The 13,901-nt window shown below is 45.1% G+C and overlaps 1 protein-coding gene across 1 annotated transcript; it reads right to left on the reverse strand.

Annotated features, from left to right (window-relative positions):
- Window positions 1–750: 750 nt before the first annotated feature.
- On the reverse strand, window positions 751–3,842 carry CCL14 (C-C motif chemokine ligand 14). The gene is given in 4 exon segments (XM_050762508.1): window positions 751–984; window positions 1,436–1,535; window positions 1,538–1,549; window positions 3,680–3,842. Coding segments are annotated over 4 exon segments (321 nt in total). The 5' UTR covers window positions 3,759–3,842; the 3' UTR covers window positions 751–854.
- Between the last annotated feature and the right edge of the window lie 10,059 nt (window positions 3,843–13,901).

Consider the following 13,901-nt stretch of genomic DNA (forward strand, 5'->3'; position numbering starts at 1 on the left):
GGACCTTGGACTTTGGACCGGTTTTTAGGTGTAGCCAGCCCGCTGATCCCTCCTAGGTGCCCCCGTGGCCAACCATGACCAGCAGGGGACACTCCAACTCTGTGCACGTGACAACCTGCGTCTGTGCTCTAGGGCTCCAGCTTCAGCCCCTCTGGCCTGGGCTCTGGCTGGACCTGCCCCACAGCCTCCTCTCTCTTCAGGTGCCTCTGGACCCTTTTCCACCTTGAAGGCTGTTAGTAAAACAATATAGCATAATCTGGTGTATGTAAGCGAAGGGGAGAGATTAGGTAAAATGTCTTCATGAATCACTCCTATTCCAGACAGCAGTGAAGAAAGACCTTGGAAACAGCACGGAAAAAAGGACTATGGAGTTTGACTGCTATAGAGAGCCCTTTATGAAGTGTTACCTATAACATCAAATGACGATTCTTAGCTTTTACACTTGTCATGAAGCTTAAATAAGATAATGCATACAGACTGCCTAGCAGAGTGCTTGCAGTAGAGGAAGCATTAAGAAAACGGGGTCTGGTATTGTTGTTGAGGAGGAGACAGTCTTTACGCTGCTTTTCTTTCTCATTTTCTGCTTCTCACTACCCGCATTGCAGGCTTGACCTATTTTTTTGTACCAGGCTCCAGTGAAACTTCTGCAGAGTGAGGCTTGATGCCGAGGGTGCCATACCCGGGCTGGACTCCCTGGTGTCCTCAGCGCGTGACCAATGAGTAAATCCAGTAGAAAGGAATGAGGCCAGGGAAGGGCATAAGTGGTCTTTAATTCAAGGCAGGGAAGCTCCCAGAGGGTGGCTGGGGCTGAGAGTTAGGAGTGGGTGGAGGAAGGGGGCCTCGGCATCTTCCCTTTAGGTCTCTGAGCTGTGCCTTCTCCACCCTCTCTGGGTCACTAAGTTCTCCTCCATGTGCTTGATATAGTCCTGGACCCACTTGTCCCTGGGGTTGGTGCAGATGGAATGGCCCCTTTTGGTGATGAAGCTGTGGAGCAAGAGGGAGAAGGATCACAAACCAAGGGGCCCAGTGGCCGGAAGAGAGAGCCCATCCTCCCTGCCTCCTAAATTCCCCACCTGACCTAGACTGCTTCTCCTTTCTTCGGTAGAGGCCGCTTAGGGCCTGTCTCCTCTCTGAGACATGCTCTTCGGTCCCTAGGACCCCTAGACCCATCTAGTCTCTGTGTCCCCCCGAGGAAGTGCCCTCTTGCCTTCTTCTCCCTTTTCTGTCACCTCCCCCGATCCATGGGGTCAGCTTCCCCATGGCTCCTGCAGGCTCCAGCCAGAAAGCACCCGGGTTGCCTGTCAGCTGCGTCTTCCCGTGTAGTCACACCTGCGAGGTACACTGGGGGTCCCCATTCCACTACCACTCCCTGCCTCCCTCGAGGAGGCCCTGCTGGCTTCCTCTCCTCACAGTGTGATGTGTGTGTGCCACCTACACAATTCTGGGCTTGGAACACTGGCTGTTGGTCTCATAATAATCCATAATCCTCTGACGCAGGATCTTGTGGGTAGTGTAGGTGAGGCAGCACTCTGACGGTGGTAAGGTCCCCCTGAGGAGAGAGCATTGGATGCTGAGGAGGGGCCCTATGTTAAAGGCCATACCATTGGCTGGTCCTGCAAGCCGAGGGCATGGAGGAGGGAAGGAAGGAGGAAACAGCCCCGCAGAACTTGGAGGGGAGAGTAGGCTTTTCTCATCTTCTCTTCTTCTTCTCTGTAGTACTCCTGGGCTCCTCTTTTCCTCCTCCCTCATCAGCAATCACCCTCCCTCCTTTTCTTCAACCCCTCTTGGAAAGACTGGCGGATGACTTTCAACTCCGGGGTTGAAGAGCAGCACGCTCAGATCTTCTCACAGCATCTCTGGGGGCCGTCTGGCAGAGAAGGCTAGGGACTTGGCCAATGTCATGCAGTCCTCATGCCTTATTTGGGAAAGATGCTCCAAATAGGAGGAATATTTGGAAGAAATCCCAATAGGGATTTGGGGACACACCATTTGGGAATGCAGACCCGCCCCTCCTAGTGCTCCACCCTGCCCATGTCCCCACTGAACCAACAAGCTGCAGAGAGAGCAGGATGCCCACAGCAAGCCCCAAGGACAATGGCCACAGAGTTAGGACACCCAAATCCTAACCTAACCTTGCCTGTGCTTCCTTTGTACTGTGGCCATTTTACTTTCCCCCTGTTCCCTCCTCTGCTCCTCTGTAAATGAGGCCCTTGGACTGGATCAGTGGTTTTTACACTGAGCTCGCTCTGGGGGCCTCAGGGACTATTGTGGAGGCCCCGCTGCATTTAAGAGTGGTGTCTTGTACCCTACTCAATCCATTTTTTGTTTGTTTGTTTGTTTTACATATTGGGCCTCTGTGGAAGATTTTGCTTGAAGAAAAGGTTTTCTGGTCTAAAAAGTTTTAAAAATCACCGGATTAGGTGATTTTTCATCTATTTTCTGATTGAGAAGTTTCATGGCTCTTATAGTAGAAGCAAGGAGGTGACAGCAGTCACCCCAAGCTTGAATTATAGAGGTAGCAGGAAGGACATTGCAGGCCAAGAGCGCTGTACAAACAGGTGCATGTTGTGGTTATGGAGTGGAGAAATCAGGTGTGTGCATGTTATGTGACCCTGCTGAATGGAAACTTGGGTGTGCATCGCAATGGCCTCAGAGGTCACTGAGGGTGGCCAGATGCCTGGGTGGAAAGGTCTGGTCCTGTTTTCCAGCTCCATTCCAGGCAGCATCCTCACTATCCAAAGAACGGCATAAGGGGACCCCTGTTTCCTGAGACCCACTCAGAGCTCCTATACTTTCCCACCTTGTTCCTCTGAGCTGAAAAATGACATCGGAGAGGGCAAGTCAAACTGTGCACATACCCACCAACTTTAGCTGTATTTTAACAACCTTCTGTTTCCCCCCAGTTTCTGAAAAGAAGAGTAGGTAAAATGGAAGAGTGATAAATAGTTTTGGTTGTCTCCAAAGGCAACTTATTCTAAGAAATCAGCTGAGAAAAGGGGGCCTAGGAGGGACCCCATACTGTCATGTTTCCCCCCAGCCTATACCCAAGCAATGCTGCACTCACTGGGCATAGGTGACGCTGGAAGCAGCTGGGCCCAAACCTCAGGAGGCCAATAGAAAAATGCCCTTGAGAGGCTCAAGACACTGCTCCTAATCTCCCTGAGGAAATATCCCCCACATGGGGTGAGCCACTCTTGCTTAGTGGCAAAGACAGAGAAATTGAGGGAGTAGAGAGGCAGGCTGGCCTCATTCCATGTCCTTGAGGGCAAGGGGGGACTGGTCCTGGGGGGCAGTGATAAGAGATCAAGGCCACGTGAGGCCTGGAGATTCAGGATCTGTTTATCTGGAGACTAGAGGGCATTTGGGGTAGTGGAATGAGGCCTGGAGTCTCCCAAGTCGGATCTCATTGGTCAAGGCTGGGAGATCCTAACTTAAACTCTTAAGCAGAACCTACAGTCCTAAGTCTCATCTCCATCCTGCTCACCACACCATGGGGTAAAGTACTGTGGTACTCAGTAGATAATTCATTTATATAATGGTTGCTATACACACAATTTCAAGAAGATACCAGCCCTCCTTTTCGAGTCTCTGCTCCTGGTCTCCCCCCTGAGCCCAACCTCACTCCTGCTCATTTCCCTGCAGGGACTAGGTTGGAAGGAAGACAAGGCATTGCAGTCACGAGAGGAGGATTCAGTCTTGGTCCCTAGGGCGATAGTGATGAGCAGGAAGAAGGAAATGGCAACCAAGGAGACCTTCATGCTGTGGGAAGCTGTTGCAGGAGGAGAGCTGGCTTGATGCGGGCTTCTGAGGCTCCTGCGGTGAGGAATTGTTGAGAAATGATCATTGAGGCCAAATAGTTTTTAAAGTAAGGGAGCTGAGATTTGGAAGGGAAGTAGGAAAGCAGCGATGCCTCAGAGATTTCATATCCTGTACATTTGTTGACAGTGGTGTGAAGGAAGCAGAGAGAGCCCAGGCTTAAGGGAGGAAATGGTCTTCCATCCCCGGTGGGAAGAAGTTCAGCTCTGTTGATATAAGCCTTTCCCTAGGCATGAACGTGAGCACAGGGCTGGGGGCACTGTCTCCGACTTAGCAAAAGATCTCAAGGCTGGATGTGTCCTGGATCTAATTGCATCTCAGGCCTTAGAACAGGCCACGTGGAACCTGGAGACTCAGGATCTGTTCCTCTAGAGACTAGAGGGTGTTTGGGGTAGTGGAATGAGGCCTGGACTCCTCCGAGTCTGGTCTCATTGGTCAAGACTGGGAAATGCTAACTTAAACTCGTAAGCAGAACCTGCAGTTCTTAGTCTCATCTCCACCCTGGTCACCACACCATGGGGTGCAGAAGTGCTGTGGTGCTCAGTAGATAATTCATTTACGTAACAGTTGCTATACACACAAGCCACTGTCCCAGATGCTTTATGAATATTGGCCTATTTAACCTTTAGAATAGCAGTTGAAGAAACAGGCTCAGAATCAAAGCCTAAGCTTTGGACAATTGGTAAATGGAACTGGGGTTCAGTCTCAGGAGTTCTGGCTTCCAGGTCTGTATTTTTATCCATTATGCCATAAAGAAACATGAGACTCCCAACGGAGCTCTGCAAAAGCTTATGGGTTCTCTACAAAGCCTTTAGTCTTAGTCCTTTCTGAGATCAGATAGTGGATCTCTTTGGGACCTTCTGGTTTCTCTGACTTTCACTACAGAGAAGCTTGGTGGGAACGTTAGAAAATGTCTAATTCAGGGATAGCTAGTAGATTTCATTGATTAGTAGGGGAATGGCACTGGAGCTCTGTGTTGGAAATAATTCTGAGGCCATGTCCAGGCACATTGGGAAGCTATGCTGTGACCGACGTGCAGTTTCTGTTGCAGTGCAGCTTGCATGCTATGTTTTTGCCATTTGATTCGTCTAAACTGGCCTTTTACTGAATGGAAGCTGGGAATCAAAAAGGGCCAGTAACTTGCTCACATTCACACAGTGATTTGGCTGCAGGACAAATCTCATCTCTGCAGGCTTTCAGCTTAGTGCCCTCGCCATGCTGTTCTTGGGGGCACATCCCCCATTCTGCTTGTTGATGTGGTTAGATGGCTATTTAATCTCCTCTCCTCATCTGAATCATCAGGGCGGAGAATATCTATTGTTTGCCTTTGCCCATTCACACAGAATCTAGTGTATACCAGGTGCTTATGAATACATATTTTAAAAGAAGGATGAATAAACACATTGAGCCAGGGCTACATATGTGCATCTTATAGGAAATGGCTGAAATCTCATGGTTAGTTGTGGAGACAGTCATTGATTAGAAATTTTCTATATTTCTTTTTTTTTTTTGAGACGGAGTCTCGCTCTGTTGCCCAGGCTGGAGTGCAGTGGCCAGATCTCAGCTCACACAAGCTCCGCCTCCCAGGTTTACGCCATTCTCCTGCCTCAGCCTCCCGAGTAGCTGGGACTACAGGCACCCGCCACCTCACCCGGCTAGTTTTTTGTATTTTTTAGTAGAGACGGGGTTTCACCGGGTTAGCCAGGATGGTCTCGATCTCCTGACCTCGTGATCCACCCACCTTGGCCTCCCAAAGTGCGGGGATTACAGGCTTGAGCCACCGCACCTGGCCAGAAATTTTCTATATTTCTTATCATCAATAACAACATTATGTAAACCCTTCAAGTTAAATGATAACAGTTGTTATTAGGAACAATCTCAGGAAGCAAGTTGTTTATGGGCAGAGTGAGTCGGAAAGAAATAATGCTTGCTTCTTGTTTTGTGGAGACTAGCCAACCTGCCATGCTGTTTCTAGGAGCCTTACAGGAAGTGTCTGTACTCTTCCAGCAAGTATTGAGTTCCTACCTACATTAGTCTGTATATGCCAACTGCTATCATAAACAATCCAGCAGACTAATTAAATAAAAGTTTATTTCTTGCTCATGTTACAGTCCAGTGTGGGTCAGTAGTGGGATGATGGCGTGTGTGTTGGGATCTTCCATGTACTCATTCAGGAACCAGGCCTGTTTCTATCTTGGATGCCACCGTTTTCAGCACAAGGCCTCCAAGCTTGATAGAAAAAGGGAGAGGCAGAGGAGGATTGGGAGATTTTTGTGGATTAGTTCTGAAAATGGTACAAATTACTTTCACCCACATTCCATGGCCAGCATCAAGTAATCTGGCTCCACCATAATGACAAAGGGATGGAAAATATACATCATCTGTATGCCCAGGAGGAAAAAGGAATAGGTTTTGTGACCATATCACTTCTTTGACACAGTATCATATGCCAAGTCCTGGGCTATGCTTGGAGGCAGGGAATGAAGATGACCATGATCCCAGAAGTCTCAGAACTCAAAGAGGGACTAAAAAAAAGTAAAGGAGAATTGCAATACAACCAGATGAATGAAATTTGGTAGCAACATAATTAGAGACCTTAAATGTCCTCCCATTGCCCCCTGTTGAATATGAAGACCCTATTTTAAAAATATTTAAAAATGTTTTTCAAAGCAACACATATATATATTGAGTTAAAAAACTGAATAGTACAGGAAGGATCTGTAGGACATAAACCTTCTGAGTTCATGCTTGTCTGAAGAGGTCATTATTTAGCCCTCATACTTGATTGATATTTTTATTGTGTATAGAATTCTACAATGTTATATAAAAACATGTTTCTTTTTTTTTCTTTTTTTTTTTTTTGAGACGGAATCTCGCTCTGTCGCCCAGGCTAGAGTGCAGTGGCACGATCTCGGCTCACTGCAAGCTCCACCTCCCAGGTTCACGCCGTTCTCCTGCCTCAACCTCTTGAGTAGCTGGGACTACAGGCGCCTGCCACCACGCCTAGCTAATTTTTTTGTATTTTTAGTAGAGACGGGGTTTCACCATGTTAGCCAGGATGGTCTCGATCTCCTGACCTCGTGATCTGCCCACCTCGGCCTCCCAAAGTGCTATGATTACAGGCTTGAGCCACTGTGCCTGGCCAAAAATATGTTTCTTCTGAAACTTTCATTTGTGGTGATCTGGTGTTTCCCCTTCCTAGAAAGTTCTAGGGTTTATTCTTTACTCTTGTTTTCTTACTTTTTGGCACAAATAGATGTTCCAGAATAATTTTGTACTTTCCTTGGCCCAGCTCTGGAATTAGCCATTTCTTCCATGAGTCTCAGTTTCTTTCACTAAAAAATGATTTTGAGAAACCAAAATCTGAGTGCTTGTTGTGTTCATTGCTATGAGAATGGCATCACTTTTAGGTCTGGGCTTTCAGTAGCTAGAACTTGGAAATATATGTAAGCATATATGTATAAGTATGTACTTAAATTTATGTCTATTTCAAGTATATCTATTTCATATATTATTAGCAATTTCTTTTTTTTTTTTTTTTTGAGATGGAGTCTCACTCTGTTTCCCAGGAGTGAAGTGGTGCAATCTCGGCTCACTGCAATCTCTGCCTCGGGGGTTCAACTGATCCTCCTGCCTCACCCTCCCGAGTAGCCGGGACTACAGGTGCAGGTCACCACGCCCAAGTAATATTTGTAGTTTTAGAGATGGGGTTTCACTATGTTGGCCAGGCTGGTCTTGAACTCCTGACCTTAGGTGATCCACCACCCTTGGCCTCCCGAAGTGCTGGGATTACAGGCGTGAGCCACTGCGTCCAGCCTATTATTAGCAATTTCTATATCCTCTTTCTAGCTACATGAATAAACAAAAGTTTATACCACTATGTCCAATTCCAAGTCAACGCCACAGAGTTATTTCAGTCTTTCCCGTTTCTGTGTTTCCCTCCCTTCTCTAACAATAGGGACTCCTGCTCCCATTAACTTCAATGTATGTACTTATTTGCTGAGTTCCCTGTATGTAACAAATCTCCTGGCCACGCTGGCTGTATTCTGGCCTCTGGTCCCACTGGCCTCAACCATGTGCATCATCTTCTCTGCCCTGGCCCTGGTTGAGCCCTCAGTTGAGGGGATGAGTTATATTACTTTTAAATCTTGTCTCTGGTTCTAAAAAGAATAAAAATATGGATGTTTCTATTTCCTATTTTATGTCTTGATGATTTCTGTGAAGCTCTATTTAGATTTTTTTTTTTTTTCTTTGAGATGGAGTTTTGCTTTGTTGCCCAGACTGGAGTGCAGTGGTATGATCTCGGCTCACCACAACCTCTGCCTTCCATGTTCAAGTGATTCTTCTGCCTCAGCCTCCCGAGTAGTTGGGATTATAGGCACCTGCCACCACACCTGGCTGGTTTTTGTATTTTAGTAGAGACGGGGTTTCACCTTATTGGCCAGGCTGGTCTTGAACTCCAGGCTTCCCAAAGTGCTAGGATTACAGGCATAAGCCACCATGCCCAGCCCTCTATTTAGATTTTTAAAATGACTTCTATGCACTTTTTTTCCAACTATTTTGTACAATTTCCAATATTTTTCCTTTTTTTTCTTTTTTCTTTTTTTTTGTGACAGGGTCTCACTCTGTCACTCCAGGCTGGAGTACAGTGGTGTGATCTCGGCTCACTGCAGCCTCAACCTCCTGGGCTCAAGTGATCCTTCCACCTCAGCCTACCAAGTAACTGGGACTACAAGTGCACACCACCACACTTGGCTTATTTTTTCATTTTTACTAGAGAGGAGGTTTTTGCCATGTTGGCCAGGCTAGTCTCAAACTCCTGGCCTCAGGGGACCTGCCCACTTAGGCCTCCAAAAGTGCTGGGATTATAGGCATGAGCCACTGAGCCCAGCTCAAGATTTTTACCTTTAAAAATTCCAAATTGATTATCAGACTAGCCATGTTTAAAACTTTTTCCAATTTTATATTTATTTTATAATTAAACAGCTTTGATGAGCTTCGTCATAAAAAAAATCAAATATTAACACAAGTGAAGAACTGGCCCATTTTGTTACACATCCTTGAAAAGACAATGAAGATGCAGTTTTCAACTCCTTTATTTTTTGATTACTAAAGAAATATGTGCCTTTTAGAATACTGCAAACACTGGTGAAGTTACAAAAGTTCTCTTCAAATTTCCACTGCATTCTGTAGCATCAGCATTACCTGGAAACTTGTTAAACATGCTGATTCTTTGGTCTTACCCCTGTCCTACTGAACCAGATTTCTGCGGGTGGGAGCCCACAGTCTGTGTTTTCACAAGCCTTCCTGGTGACTTTTATGCATGCTAAAGTTTCAGAAGCCCTATCTATCACACAGCTTTCTTTTTTTTTTTTTTTGGTTGTCCTTTTATTTATTTATTTATTTATTATTTTTTAAATTATACTTTAAGTTCTAGGGTACATGTGCATAACGTGCAGGTTTGTTACATATGTATACTTGTGCCATGTTGGTGTGCTGCACCCATCAACTCATCAGCACCCATCAACTCGTCATTTACATCAGGTATAACTCCCAATGCAATCCCTCCCCCCTCCCCCCTCCCCGTGATAGGCCCCAGCGTGTGATGTTCCCCTTCCCGAGTCCAAGTGATCTCATTGTTCAGTTTCCACCTATGAGTGAGAACATGCGGCTATCACACAGCTTTCTAAATGCTGTGTTTCAATATTATGTTGGTCTCTTCAGTCCCTGGGCAGTCCAACTAGGGCCTGGGGAGACTTGAGTCCCAGGCTGGTTGCCTCTAGTATAAATATCCTCCTCTTTTTGCTCCAATGTTGCATAAAAGTTTGGAGACTTAGCAATGAATTAGGTATGACTTTTGCACCCAAGCAGCATTCTTATTCTTATTTTCAGTCTTCTCTATAAACTGACTTTTTTTTTTTGAGACAGAGTTTTACTCTGTCACCCAGGTTGGAGTGCAGTGGCATGATCTCGGCTCACTGCAAACTCCGCCTTCCGGGTTCAAGCAAGTCTCCTGCCTCAGCCTCCCGAGTAGCGGGATTACAGTTGCGCACCACCACGCCTGGTTACTTTTTGTATTTTTAGTAGAGAAGGGGTTTCACCATGTTGGCCAGGCTGATCTTGACCTCCTGACCTCAGGTGATCTGCCCACCACAGCCTCCCAAAGTGCTAGGATTACAGGCGTGAGCTACAGTGCCAGGTCCTGGACTGACATTTTCTTGAAGGGCAATAGTCTACTTTGTTTGGTTTTCATGGTTTTCCTCGTGCCTAGCACAATGCATAACCTCAAGTAGCCACTGAATAATAATCTTTTTGAATGGCAATAAATACGCTTCAAGATTCCAGAGAAATGGAGGTGGGTCCTTCTGGCTGGGATGAAGGGGGAAAGTTTTATGGTAGCATCTAATCTAAGCTATTAAGGTTGGGTTGAGTTTTGCTGGGCAGAATTGAGAGGAGGGCATGCCTGGCAGAGGGAACCACACAAAGCAAGGAAGCAAAAAAGAACATGCTGTTTCTGAGGAATTGTGAGAGCAGAGTATGTATTATGCAATTAACCTGCACATAACATGTTTTTGTCCCCTCCAAGACCTCAAAGACTTTCTGTGAGTGGCTAGATGCTTGGTTAGAATGGAAAATCCTGGGCTGGGTCTGGTGGGTGGCTCACGCCTATAATCCCAGAACTTTGGGAGGCTGAGGCAGGCAGATCATTTGAGGTCAGGAGTTTGAGACCAGCCCAGCCAGCATGGAAAAACCCTGTCTCTACTAAAAATAAAAAAATCTGCTTGCCGTGGGGGTGGGTCCCTGTAATCCCAGCTACTCAGGAGGTTGAGGCAGGCGAATCACTTGAACCCAGGAGGTGGAGGTTGCAGTGAGCCGAGATTGCGCCCCTGCGCTCCAGCCTACGTGACAGAGGAGAAAAAAAAAAAAAAAAAAAAAGGGAAGTCTTGGTTTTTATCCCTCATTTCTGTTGAGTTGCCATTGTCATGACCCAACACCTTCATAAGTGACCCTTTGGCATCCACACTGCCCAGACGCTCTCCCTCCTCATTTCATCCTTTTAAGCTAAAAACTTGACCTGTCAGAGAGAAACCAGTGAAACCACATGAATCCTACTTAGGTCTAGGACCATTTAAATTTTCTTCTAAGACTCTGAGACAAAATCTCCATGGAGAATCCAGAAGCTTCTTGATTGCCATCCCCTAGTCATATATTTAGGTACCAGTGAGCTGCTTTCAACTCAAAGCTTCTGAATTCAACAGCATTCAGGTGGAGCAGTGAGAGCAACATAAAAGATCATAACTGGATCAACATGTATGCCAGAGGCCAGGTGTGGTGGCTCACATCTGTAATACCAATACTTTGGGAAGCCGAGGCAGGAGGATTACTTGAGCCCAGGAGTTCAAGACCAGCCTGGGCAACAAGTGAGACTGTGTCTCTACAAAAAATAAACAAAACTAGCTGGGTGTGGGGTGGCACACGCCTGTAGTCCCAGCTACTCATGGGACTGAGTTGAGAGAATCACTTGAACCCAGGAGGTTGAGTAAAGGTGAGTGAGCCAAGACTGTGCCACTGCACTCCAGACTGGGCGACAGAGTGAGACCCTGTCTCAATAAACAAAATGAACAAGCAAAGTAAGCCAGAACTCTGAGCATCTGTGTTTGTCTTTTTCATCTCTGTAAATCCTGTTGAAATGACAGAAGAAATATAAAAATAAATAGAATTCATAGTAGCAGTAAGGAGTCAGAAAAGATGACATTGGTCTACCATAAAGTGAGACATTTCTGCTCTATATAAAGACCATGGGGTCGGCATGGTGGCTCACACCTGTAATCCCAGCACTTTGGGAGGCCGAGGCATGTAGGTCACTTGAGGTCGGGAGTTTGAGACCAGTCTGGCCAACATGGTGAAACCCCTCTATAAAAACTACAAAAATTAACTGGGCGTGGTGGCAGGCACCTGTAATCCCAGCTACTCAGGAGGCTGAGGTGGGAGAATTGCTTGAACTCGAGAGGTGGAGGTTACAGTGAACTGAGATCACACCACTACACTTCAGCCTGGGCAACAGAGCAAGACTCCATCTCAAAAAAAAAAAAAAAAAAAAAGAGAGAGAGAGAAAAAAAAAAAAAAAGAACATGGGTCAGCTTGATGGCAGATCACAAGAAGGCTGAAAAAAACATGTATCCTCATATAGGTGAAGGAGAAGATCATAGACAAAAGAGGATTTTCCCAGCAGAATCCTGGATAATGTGACGATCAGAGTCAGTGGGTACTGGGAGAAGACATTCAGGTTGAGTGAATACGCCATGACCTTGCTAGTTCCCATTCAGGATAGTCAGGTAGGGCATTTGCCCCAGGATAAAGCTACAAGCACAGTTCTCAAAATAAAAAGAGATATTTGCTGTGGGAACCTCTTGGAGAGGACAGTGGGCCAGAGAGAATTGGACAGTGCCCTGGATAACTGCTGGTCAAGGACAAGAAAACCTACCCCCATCCCTATCCCCTTACTCTGTCTGCCAGACATTAAGCTGACAACATCACCAATGATATGAAAATCCTAAAGCCTCTGCTGAAAGGCTCCTGGAACTGATAAACAACTTCAGTAAAGCTTCAGGATACAAAATCAATGTGCAAAAACCAGTAGCATTTTTATATACCAATAACATTCAAGCTGAGTGCCAAATCAAGAATGCAATCTCATTTACAATAGCCACACACACACACACACACACACACACACACACACACCCTAGGAATACATGTAACCAAGGAGGTGAAAGATCTCTACAATGAAAATTATAAAACACTGCTGAAAGAAATCATATATGACATGAACAAATGGAAAAATATTCCATGCTCACGGACTGGAAGAATCAATATCATTATAATGGCCATATTGTCCAGGCAATCTCCAGATTCAATGCTGTTTCTCTCAAACTACCAATGTCATTTTTCGTAGAACTAGAAAAACTATTCTAAAATTCATATGGAACCAATAAAAAGAGCCCAAATAGCCAAATCAATCCTAAACAAAAAGAGCAAACCTAGAGGCATCATACTACCAGATTTCAAAGTACACTATGAGGCTACAGTAAACAAAACAGCATGGTATTGGTACAAAAACAGATTCATAGACCAGTAGAACAGAATAGAAAATCCAGAAATAAAGCTGCACACCTACAGTCATCTGATCTTTGACAGAGTCAACAAAAATAAGCAAAGGGGTAAGGATTTCCCTGTTCAATAAATGGTCCTGGGATAGCTGGCTAGCCATGTGCATAAGAATGAAACTGGACCCCTATTTTTCACCTTATACACAAAATAACTCAAGATGGATTCAAAATTCAAATATAAGACCTCAAATGATAAGAATCTTAGAAGAAAACCTAGGAAACACCATTCTGGACATTGGCCTTGGCAAATAAATTATGACTAAATCCCCAAAAGCAATTGCAGTAAAAACAAAAATTGACAAGTGCTCAGTTAAACTCAAGAGCTTCTGTACAGCAAAAGAAACTCATCAACAGAGTAAACGGAAAACCTACAGAATGGGAAAAAATATTTGCAAACTATGCATCCAACAAAGGTCTAATATCCAGAATCTATAAGTGCCTTAAACAATTGAACAGCCAAAAACAAATAACTCCATTAAAAAATGGGCAAAAGACATGAACATACATTCCTCAAAAGAAGACATATAAGCAGGCAACAAACACATGAAAAAATGCTCAACATCACTAATCATCAGAGAAATGCAAATCAAACCCAAAATGAGTTACCGTCTCACACCAGTCAGAATAGCTATTAGTAAAAAGTCAAAAAAATAACATGCCGATGAGGCTGCAGAGAAAAACGGAACAGATATACACTGTTGGTGGGAATGTAAATTCGTTCAGCCACTGTGAAAAGCAGTTTGGTGATTTCTTAAATAACTTAAAGCCAAACTACCATTCAACCCAGCAATCCCATTACTGGGTATATACTAATATAAATCATTGTACAAAAAAAGACACATGCCTTCGTATGTTCATCAGAGCACTATTCACAGTAGCAAAGACATGGAATCAACCTAGGTACCCGTCAATGTG

This window comes from Macaca thibetana, chromosome 16 (genome assembly GCF_024542745.1).
Source record: "Macaca thibetana thibetana isolate TM-01 chromosome 16, ASM2454274v1, whole genome shotgun sequence".
Classification (NCBI taxonomy): domain Eukaryota; kingdom Metazoa; phylum Chordata; class Mammalia; order Primates; family Cercopithecidae; genus Macaca; species Macaca thibetana.